Here is a 12,070-nt window from a genome sequence, read left to right as displayed (position 1 = left end):
GAAACAAATGAAAATGAAGGAAGAAATGTAGATGGCCATAAATTTGTCAATATGTTACAAGTTAATTTCCTGTAAAGCATAAGAAGGATTTTGTTCAATCTTATTTGCACTAAAGAGGAAAGGCCTATATTTTGAAGTTATCATTTATTTGAGATTATCTGAAGCTTGTCACAAACACCTTCCTACTAATTTTTTTATTAAACGGGTTTAATAAACTATGTTTTTTAAAATAACTTTAGGCACTGAAACCATTTAACACAATATGCTTACTTTGCTAGACATTGGTAAATAATATCTGTGGGCAATGTCAAGCTCTGAGTTACTGCAGAATTTCTTCAGCTCAGTATGTGTCCATTTAGCTACTCATGGTACTGTTCATTCCATTTTCAACTCCAGGACTAAGTAAGAACTGCTGCCAACAGATCAGTGTTAAATATGACATAATGTATTATATTACATATCACAAGGTTTACTTGTGGTCTTAAAATTTAGCATCATCCTGGATAGTATGGTAGTTTTTCATTGGAACTAATGTCCATTAACTTAGAACTTAACATCTTCAGTTTGGGGAAAAACGCAGGAAGGCTTTGGTTCAGTCACTCTGTGTCTGTCCAACCAGTTTTTCTCCGAAAACCCAATTACATGTGTGTTAGATTAGTTAGCAGCTCTAAAATATCTTAATAGTAAGTGTAGATTAACTTCTATTTTGCATCTAAAGACTGTAAGAATGAAGTCTGCTCTCCAAAACTGGAATAAGGAGTTTCAAAAACAGTTGAAAGAGTGGAGGAATGAAAGGTATGTGCCTCAACATATCCTTAACTAAATGTTCTATATGCTCATAGCTAGCAAACCCTCTGTTTTACTCCTCACATACCCCTCTTCCCATGATTCCATTGTTCAGTGGCAGTCCGATGAAGCGAAAAGCAGCCTCTTGGATGAAGTAAGGGTTTAAAATGCGAACCTCACTGGGCACTTTAGGAACCTGCATAGCTACTGACTTCCAGAAGCCATCTGTCACACGCTGAAAGACAGAAACAAAGCAATGTCAGTCACAATGAGAAGAATGAACCAGACAATACAAATTACGGAAGACTTTGGAAAATTTTGATATAAAGAATAGTTTAATAAAACAATTACAGAGACTAAATAAATGTATTGGCTACAATGATACCAATTAAGTCACCAGTTGGTTCAGTCACTTATCAAGCTGTCTGCATGCAAAAACTAGCAAAGCTAAATTTGCAGGTTATAAATTTTAAGCAGCAGTCTTGTCATTTTGACTCATTCTCCCTATTTTATGGATCTGAAGAGATGAACACAGACAACGCAAAAAACATGTAAAACATAAACTGAAAAATAATGAAATGAAAACAGACAATGCTGACATACAGAAAAGAATGACATTACAGGGTAAAACTTCTTACAATAACAAAAATAATTACAGTATAATCAATCAATCCATCCATCCATCCATCCATCCATCAGGTAATAAGAGTAGTTTAACATTCTCTGTTTTGAGGTTATAATTAACTTTTTCAGGCTTTCTTTATCTTGACCTTGCACTTTATTTTCAAGCAATATAGTAGCTAGGAATTTGGGTGTTACATCTACATACAGTAAATTCAATGAAAGACCACGATATTCTAGAGATGATACCATCATAAAATTATATATAGTACTGCATAAAAAATATATTGCACAAAGCACACACATATAACACAATATAGCAATATTGTCTAATACTTTTTATTAAATATTTATTGTTTAAGAAAATCCTTTGAAAACTGTGAAACAATTGATAAAAACGTTAGAAACAATACTGTTTATTGAAAGTACTTACTTTTATAAAACAATTTAAGAAATTTTGGGCAAATTTCAAACTTAACTTTAAAAAAAAAAATTATAACTTTTTATATAAATAAAAATGATACTAATCAAGATATTAATCCAGTGAAGTTTAGATGTCTACTTGTATTTTTATTTAATGTGTCTACATTAATAAGAGAGATCTCAATTGTTATTTATTCTTAACAGTTTACAGTTAAAACGCTTACACTTCACTTTCTTTAAAAATGGTTCAGTAGACAACATTTTACTTCCTTATTAAAAATGCTAACTGCTTCAAAACTGGGCTCCATATTAAATAAACTTATAACTGAATTTTCTAAAAACATCGTATTTTAAAATAGGATTGAGAATGCTCCAGAGAAGCTGTTGACAGAGGAGGGGTCTCTGCTTATGTGTGTCAGACATTCTTGAGTCTAGACATAGAGCCACTGGCCCACACCATATCAGTTACGATGCAGAATGACCTAAAATCCATTTGAACAATTACCTGTCATTTATTCAATTCAGTCTTTATTGTGATTCCCTATTATTCAGTGCTGGACGACTAAGTGACTAAAAACTTGATGGCAAACAGGCGGTCAGGTTATTGGACTTAATAGAAATCACCTGTACAAATAAACGAATACAGCCTTTGATATCCCAAATAATAGGAACAGCCATTGAGAGAAAAGAGCTGCATTGAAATAGCTTGGCAGGGAGCCAAAGGCACGCCAAAGCTTGCAGTGTCTTTTCTAACAGAGTATCTCATAGAAGAGTGCTTCAGGAATATAACTATTGCTGTCTCAATCACTGTCCATTTATTGTTAATTCTGTTTTATCAAAAGTGCATCATCAAAAGTAAGACAGTATTAAACAAGGCCATAATCTATATTTATCATTACTCTTGCTTATGGATTTTATCATAGGTTTCCAATGAAAGCAATAACAAATGAAAATTTATGTTGTTTTAATCACAAATGATTTTTTGTGTTGATTTTTTTGCTGAATTTATTTCATTATATTATTTTCATTAAGTATTATTCCGTAATAAGTCAATCTAGCATAATATTTCTGAAATATGTTCTTAGGGGTTTCCCCCTGAAATGTTTAATTTGAGTTATTTTGATTTTTTCACTTTTTGTGAAAATGGTCTACCTAATGTAGAATTTTACCCTATAAATTGATATTGAAATTATCTGCACTACATGATTACAACAGATCTGGTTTGTATCAAAGGTTTTCTTTGGATTAGGGATTGAAGATTTAACACCCCAATTAATTACAAGAGGAAGATAAGTTATAAAAGTGCTAAAATATCACATCAGAGATAATGATCGTAACACTCATTGTTCTTTGCTATTGAAAATATTGATCTTGTTCAAACATGAAAGCTTAATTTTCCTTAGAAGTCTCCATATATGGACTTGACAAAAATATTTGCACTCAGAAATAGTGATTCAAATAACAGATAACATTTCAGATAAAATTTAATTTATTGGATGTTATGCTCACTTCAGTACCTTCATAATGGTCTTCCCATAAAAAGGCAAAAAACTGGACAAAACTGAATCACAGTGATTTTTGGACGTTCACGCACTAACTATAGCACACTAAGAATGCCTCTTTAGTTTAAATAAACAAGTTACATGAATTTGATGAGGTCCAAACTGTGTGCCTGGGTGGTCATCCTAAAAATATCATGGGATAAGCTCGCTTTACAGATTTGACAGAGGGATGACACAGGCTGAGCTAGGTGCAGAAAGGTATTTAAAGAAACTTGGGAGCATCTTGCCAAAAGCAATAACACCATAGATCCACTATCTAGAAAGAAGTGCATTCATCACTGAATTGATGAGTCATGACTTGGACCTAGGCTCATTAGACTTTATGCCTACCACAGTTTGCTACTGCTTCTGAATTGGTGCCTGGCCTAAGCACCACAGACAGCTAAATTAAATGAAATCATTTTCAGTAATAATCCCTGCTTCTCAAGTGTGGCAGAGGATTTCCTAATTTGTACATACAGACAGTATAAACAATGAAGTCTGTGCACCATTTTTGAGCAACACAGTACATCATTGTATCTATTGGGGCTATGGTGAAAGGTGAAATAAATGACACAAAACTGCATTAATTAAGAAGGTGATTCATCAACTTTTGCAGAACTTAACCCTTTGCTAAATGTTAAACTAATGTCAAGTGTCACATTTCTGTATTATCTCAACATTGAGTCAGTATCATCTGTTAGATTAAAAAAAGCCAACAACCTTCCAAATTAAAAACAGCATTTTAAATTAGATTTTGTGTTATTTAAAATAAAAAAGAAAATAGGTTGTTTGTTTATACACAATCATAAACTCATTTTAAACCAACATTCCATGGTTTAATTTTTCCAAGTAACAAACAAAGGAAGTACTGAATTATCATTTTTGTGCAGGAAAACCAGTTTAAAGTATTGAAAGCAGAGCAATGTGATCATAAACCAGAGCAAAACAAGTTATTTTCTGACAGTTAATGAATGCATAGGAATTTGAACAGAAAATTAATAATGATATAAGTATTGCTAGTTATCAAGCGGTAACTAATATTCTCACATACTTTTGTTATCATGGCCATATTTATATGTATATATACAGGGTAAGTCAAAATTATGTTAACACTACTGGATTATTTTTATCTCGACCACATCTTTCCAGGTCGATGGATAGGTAGTGGAGGACCATTGCTATGGCCTCCACACTCCCCTGATTTGACACCCTGTGATTTCTGGTTATGGGGTATGGTGAAGGAGCACGTATATAGCAAGAAAGTTTGTGATATCAATGACTCGAAGGACTGAATATAGACTGTGGTATCATCTATTCCCCACGAAATGTGCGTCCATGCTTTAAATGGTACTGTTGCTTGTTGTTTTTTGTGTGTTGAACATAATGAACAGGTTGAGAAATTCCTGTAAATCATCTTGCACATATGAAGTACGTTTTGTGAAGAAATTGTTTCGGCTATTCAAATATTCACATAATCTTGACTCGCCCTGTATGTAGTCACACACATGCACATGGGAGGCAGCTAAAGAGCTGGAATGAGGGAAATTCCATGCCAGGCCAGAGGGGGAGTGGAGTGCATTAATTCTTTTCTGTTCTTCTCCTGCAAACCATTCTCAGGAAATTCTGCCTGGCCCTGATGACATCACTTCCGGTTCCCGCCCAGAAGACGTCACTTCCTCTGTCTATCCTTAAATACGACTGTTTTCCACCTATGCATCAATTCTATGTTGAACTCCATAAAAAACAGTTGCTTTACTTTGTCTGCAACCTACCACAATATATGGGGCAGCTACCCAAGCCTTATTCATGATAACATAGTAAAAGTAATTAATTAAGCTTTTTTTATTTTGTAAATTACTTGAATAGATTACTGAACATTTGTAAGTTATTCACTAGTAGTCTTTTCAAATTTTGTTGACACTTTCAAGTGTTTCTGAATTTATTGTTTTAAATTCTCTAGATGCATTGACAGTCACAACATAACTGTCCTCTAAAACATTAAAAATGTAGTTACAAATTAAACTATGAAACTATTAATATTTAGTTATTCTTTTTTATAGCATAAATTTCTACAGCCAATTTATTTATAGGGTAGACAGACAGATTTAGGAAGAGTGCAAATCTGCTTCAAATCAAATGTGACACTGCACAATGTTCTTTTTAAAGACACATTTCCATTTTTATTAAAGACAAATCTATTAATGAAGATAAACAGCTTTTTAAAATAATTCTAAACAGCCAAATCAGATTACCTTTTAGTTTTTCTCTTTTAAAATATCTTTTGCACCACCATGATTTAACAGGTTATAGCAATATACTATATATGGAAATTAAGAAGAATCCAATAATCAGACTGGAAAAGGACCTGATGAAATGCATTTACAGATTTTAAAGATCAATTTTCCAAAACAAAAAAAAAAAAGTTTAAAAATAAATTTTGGTTAACACCTTATCACACTTTCAAATGCCTCTCCAGTACCAATCAACCATGCTTATATACAAAACCTATACTCCAAAATACAGCAATTTATAACTTGTGATGGTTTTTGTAAAAAAGCTCTTTAGCACTTTGGAGAAAACAATTCCATAAGAAGAATTATTTTTGGTGTAGTTTCTTTACATTGTAGTTTGTCAGACTGTTTAACCAAGCCACAGAGCAGAAGGTTGTGACAGAAGGAGAAAATGACATGCCAATCCAGTTCAAACAGTCTGCAGTTATGGAGAACAAATCACCACTGATGACATATTTCACATGTAGTAGATGTTATTGTTATATAAAATTACAATTATTATCAGTGTTGTTTCCTTTGATATTTACACTCATTAACTATTTCTACCTCCTTCCTTGAATAAATAGATTTAAAGGTGAACATTGAAGACTTCTGTCTCTGAAAATTTATCACCATTTATTGTATTTTATAGACTGATGTTGATCCTTATACCAGTTGACTAATTAGCCTCTCATTTCTTTAATGGCATTCATCCAGCACCTAGAAATGTGTGTTATCTGTGTACTTCAAAGCGTTTTCAGCAGGTTAATGTTGGCTGAATAAAGGTGAGAAGGGTTGTGAAATACCCAGAAAACCTAACAGTAAACTAAACTGACTTAAGTGGCCTCAATAGATGGACATATTGAAGTTAACATGGACCGGCATCCAATTCTTAACAAACTCTTGCCTGAAAAATGCAAGCTATTCCGATTGAAAATAAGGAATCAACTCAGTAATAGACAAAAGTGAAATTACTAATATGGCACAACAACAAATACAACCATTTCATCATGCTATACTCAAATTGCTCAGATCACATTCATGTGATGGTGGTCACAAAACATTCATGACTGAGCACTATAAGCCGAGCAGCAGGCACTAGAATACAGATGGTACAGTGATATGTCCCAAGGTACTGTATGTCTCTGGATTTTTTCATTTTTATAGAACATATGGGCTGTTTTATTTGATGTATGAGAAGGCAATCAAGTACATTTCTTCTCTTGCAGGACGATGGACTGCAGGGCTGAATCTACATAGCTAAAGTCACAGGTGCATAATTTGCATTTTGAAATATTTTAACAATCTAACAGGGAGAATAAATAAAAGTAAACTGAAGCATATTAAATGACTTTATTTGGCTTTCATTTAAATTTTGTTTAGAAAAAGTGCAGTTAAAAGAAAAAAAAATCAAACAGATCTCTAAATTTAAAGCAGTCTTGTGTTCCGCTATTGTTACATTTTCTGATGAGTATATCATGTTATAGAAATTGCATGTGGCAAATTTGCACCAATTTAGATTGCACATTGATTTTTTTTTCTTACTAAATACAAAAATACCTGATTGTCCCAAAAATAATAAACCCTTTTCTCTAAGGGAAATATTAAAGTTTTTTCCTTCCTGACCAGGTTTCCTGTAAGTCTGTTGCCTGCAAAATCAGCTCATAAAATGATGGCTGGCAAAGAACACTTCATATGTGCAGGACTCAATATATTCAGAAGTCATTCTTTATTTATAAAGTACAATGCCTCTTTAAGGCATCTAATACAGTGAAGTGTTATTAGCAATGACAACTTTAAGCATTTTTGGTTGTCCTTTCTTAGTAATATTCTGCTCTGAACACATACAGATCAACTTATACAACTACTGCACTATGAAGCTAAAACTAATTATTTTTTGCTTCATTGAACCCAGGAATTAATGAAAATTTCAGCAAAAATGAAAACAAATATTATAGGGACATACATTATACAAATATTTAAATATTGTACAAACAAGTAAAAACTTCAATAATTAGCTCATGTAAAACATATACAAAAAAAAAAAGAATTCCCATAATCTTTGGAAAAATGAATAGCTTTCCCATTGCATCACATTAGTGGAAAGATGATTAATGTGAAGTTGCTGTTACTTGACTAGTACAAGTATTTTATTTAAATCCATAAATCAATCTTCAACGTTATTAAACTCAATGTCACTGTGAGACACACACAACATATTGGTGCTGAATTCTGGTACAAATTACTAGTCTTAATGTAGCTACACTGTGAACGTCACCTACTGTGTTGTGATGACTCCAATAGTTAATCTTTCCAAAATTCTCACACAAGGTGATTTTTAAACTTCTCTGAACAAATGAACATCAACAACATATTTATGCAGACTGCAACACAGCAGTGATCACCACCAATATCTCAATATTCAATTTAGGTAAAATGCACATGAAGGTATATGTCTCAAATGCAACATGAATAATATAGTATTAGAATTCCTAACGTTATTTCATTAAAGTAATATACTATGATCAGCTGCCAAAACACATGTTGTGCTCTGTCATGAAGGATGCTGTGATTACAAGCTATGTGCAGAATTAGGCAAGTAACTAACTGTATTCAAGCCATATTTTAATGTTAGTTGCTCAGTTCAGCAAGTTAAGCTTCCATGAATGTGTAATACAAATTTGTATTTGGCAAGTGAGCATATGATTATATGTGATTCTAGACAAATATTAGTTAAGTTTCTTTTGTTAACATCAATAGAACATATGGAATCTTACATATTTTATATTTTACTTCTTCAGTCATTTATACCACAATAACTTGCCTGTACAGTGTAAAATAAAGCTGTAGAGAAAACTTTCAGATTCTGTCATGGTAAGTACTGTAAATGTTTGGCAAACATTAAATTTTTAACCCACCTAAAACAATTTAAGATAGGCCTCTAAGAGTCTATTAAGAGGGCAAATGTATATATTGCTTTTATTGCACAGGCTTTTCTATCAGAAGTGTTTTTGGCTGTGATACTTTCATAACTATCAATAAAATATGAGTGTTCTTATATTTCCAATGTGTGTTTTGTTGAAGACTCAAGGATTACCATCATAAAGCACTCATTTTATTATCTTTGGCTAGACTGCATTTAATAAAGTACATCCATGTATTCATTCATTCATTTACTATCCCAGTTATCCAATTCAGGCTTGTGGGAATTAATATTTATTCCTACTGTCCTGGATTATAGGCAGAAACCAATCCTGAATGTGGTGCTAACTTAGAAACATAGAATAAGATGCAATAGAAGCCTAAATATTGTTATTATTGCTCTTGTCAAGGTGTTCTTTGGACCAACGTGAAACAATAAGCTCCTCTCTCAATACACAAATACAGTCTAAACAAATGCAATGTATTTGACTTCCTCCATTCCAATGCCAAGAAATAAAACTTGAAAGATACCCCTCTATTAGCACTAATACTTGAGTGGAAATGTAATGGATGCATATCTAGTGTGATTAAAGCCATATTATATTTTATACACACACATACACATATATATGTTTATTTTTATTTGTTCACGAGTTAGGGTTAAGTAAGGGCCGCAGGCAAAAATGTACCCGTAAATTTCAGACAACCTTATAGTCATTCAAAGAGCAATAGTGGAAAAAGTCAAAACAGGCGTTTAAAAAAAGGCAAAAAATGATTGCAGCTTTCTTGCACTAAACGAGTAAACCCAATATATGCATAACAGTATGTAATGGTTCCGATAATTGCCAAACATGCCCATGATTTTTGTCAACCTAATAGAAAGGCTTTGATTGACTGGCTGTCAACAAGTGGGATAAAAAATGAAAGCAAACCGCGAGAGATGAAAATCTGGATGTGAAAAATTCACCAGGAAAAGTTTATACTGCATTGGCATGTATTTTACATATCAAAGTTCATCCAGATTTGATATACTGCATGTATGCTTTGCCCCAAAAATAATGTAATGGCACTACAAAATATGCAGAGAAGAGCTACAACATTTCCTCTAGGATGCAGGTTACATGCTATAAAGAAATATTGTAGTATGTTATAGGAGCTGAATAAAAACTGCAGAATGTAGCAGAAAGAAATGAAATTGTACCAGCTTGCTTAGCTTTGAAAAGGACATCCTGCACCATCTCCTCTTTTTCTTCTGTGCACCCACTGCTACTAATTACTGAAATTTTTGCAGGAATGTGGTAGTTCAGAACATTCTCATAATATGGTGCCAATGCAGATGACACTTTATATCCAAGATGTCATTATAAATTGCATCCATGCATGGTAATCATATCTTCTTACAAGCCCTAATTTAAAGAGGATTTAATACATAGATTTGTGGTATTGGGACGCTAAGAGATTTCTATATTAATAACATGCATACATATTTTGAAAAATTTACATCTCAACTTAAACTTACAGCAAAACATTTCTTTATTATATGCAAGTCAAAAATTCTGGTAAAAGTTACTTGCCAGGTTTCCTTCATTTTCAGACTGATAATTGTAACTATACTGTCTTTTAATTATGATCATACAAATAGTAACTTTACACTCTATCAATTTCTTTTAAAATGTACCCCGTTAGATTGCTTGAGTCATTATTAAGACAGGGATCTTACAATCAGAATTTTTTTCCTTCAAATGAAAACATCCCAATCCATGCCATTATAACATGGTGGGAAAAGACTGTCATATTCTTTTTAAAATTAGAAAAAAAATGGCGGTTAAGCAACTGTTCTATGTTTTTTTTATATACAGTCGTATGCAAAAGTTTGGGAACCCCTCTTAATTCTTTGGATTTTTGTTTATCATTGGCTGAGCTTTCAAAGTAACAACTTCCTTTTAATATATGACATGCCTTATGGATACAATAGTATTTCGGCAGTGACATTAAGTTTATTGGATTAACAGAAAATATGCAATATGCATCATAACAAAATTAGACAGGTGCATACATTTGGGCACCTCCAACAGAGATTTTACATCAATATTTAGTTGAACCTCCTTCTGCAAATATAACAGCCTCTAGATGCCTCCTATAGCCTTTGATGAGTGCCTGGATTCTGGATGGAGGTATTTTTGATCATTCTTCCATACAAAATCTCTCCAGTTCAGTTCAATTTGATGGCTGCCGAGCATAGACAGTCTCCTTCAAATCATCTCATAGATTTTCGATGATATTTTAAGTCAGGGGACTGTGAGGGCCACTCTAGAACACTGTACTTCTCCCTCTGAATGAATGCCTTTGTACATTTCGAACTGTGTTTTGGGTCATTGTCTTGTTGGAATATCCAATCCCTGTGTAACTTCAACTTTGTGACTGATGCTTGAATATTATCCTAAAGAATTTGTTGATATTGGGTTGAATTCATCCGACCCTCGACTTTAACAAGAGCCCCAGTCCCTAAACTAGTGACATAGCCACATAGCATGACGGAACCTCCACCAAATTTGACAGCAGGTAGCAGGAGTTTTTCTTGGAATGCAGTGTTCTTTTTCCGTCATTCAAAGTGCTTTTTGTTATCACCAAATAACAAAATTATTGTCTCATCAGTCCAAAGTACTTTGTTCCAAAATGAATCTGGCTTGTCTAAATGAGCATTTGCATACAACAAGCGATTCTGTTTGTGGCGTGAGTGCAGAAATGGCTTCTTTCTCATCACCTTGCTATACAGATATTCTTTGTGCAAATTGCATTGAACTGTAGAACGATGTACAGATACACCATCTGCAGCAAGATGTTCTTGCAGGTCTTTGGAGGTGATCTGTGGGCTGTCTGTAACTATTCTCACAATCCTGCGCATATGCCACTCCTGTATTTTTCTTGCCCTGGCAGACCTGGGCTTAACAGCTACTATGTCTGTGGCCTTCCATTTCCTGATTACATTCCTGACAGTTGAAACTGACAGTTTAAACCTCTGAGACAGCTTTTTGTAGCCTTCCCCTACACCAGTGGTTCTCAAACTGTAGGGCGGGCCTTCCTAGGGGGGCGTGCGTAACAAAAAGAGAGGTGCGAAGATGTGAAAAAAAGAAAACAAATTAACTTAAACTACATTCTGATGCTAAAAAAATAAATACAGAGTCAGATAAATGTCGATAAAAGTAGGTATAATAAAATATGCATCTATGATAAATCATTAATTAAAAAAGAACACATTGGTATTAGTGGGCTTTTTTCAAAAAAAATTTAGGGGGCGTGATTAAAACTGTTATGAAAACTTGGGTCGCAAATACTTAAAGGTCAAGAAACGCTGCCCTAAACCATGATGCTGAACAATATGTGTTTTCAGATCTTTTGAGAGAAATTACAAGGGTACCCAAATTTTTGCACAGCCAATTTTTCACATTTGATTTAATTTCATACAACTAAATACTGCTTCACTAATAATCTTTGTTCGGAAAA

The 12,070-nt window shown here is 33.4% G+C and overlaps 1 protein-coding gene across 13 annotated transcripts in view; it reads right to left on the bottom strand.

Annotated features, from left to right (window-relative positions):
- Positions 1 to 12,070, bottom strand: part of st3gal3a (ST3 beta-galactoside alpha-2,3-sialyltransferase 3a) — a 394,364-nt gene that overhangs the window by 20,113 nt on the left and 362,181 nt on the right. For all 13 annotated transcript variants that reach the window (XM_039776580.1, XM_039776584.1, XM_039776587.1 and 10 more), the window contains one exon: positions 875 to 1,021. In XM_039776580.1, coding sequence (XP_039632514.1) covers positions 875 to 1,021 — 147 coding nt within the window. The remainder of the gene's footprint in view (positions 1 to 874; positions 1,022 to 12,070) is intronic.

Source organism: Polypterus senegalus, chromosome 14 (assembly GCF_016835505.1).
Source record: "Polypterus senegalus isolate Bchr_013 chromosome 14, ASM1683550v1, whole genome shotgun sequence".
Lineage (NCBI taxonomy): Eukaryota > Metazoa > Chordata > Cladistia > Polypteriformes > Polypteridae > Polypterus > Polypterus senegalus.
The sequence above is the reverse complement of the archived record's forward strand: the minus strand, read 5'-3'. Positions and strand labels throughout refer to the sequence as shown.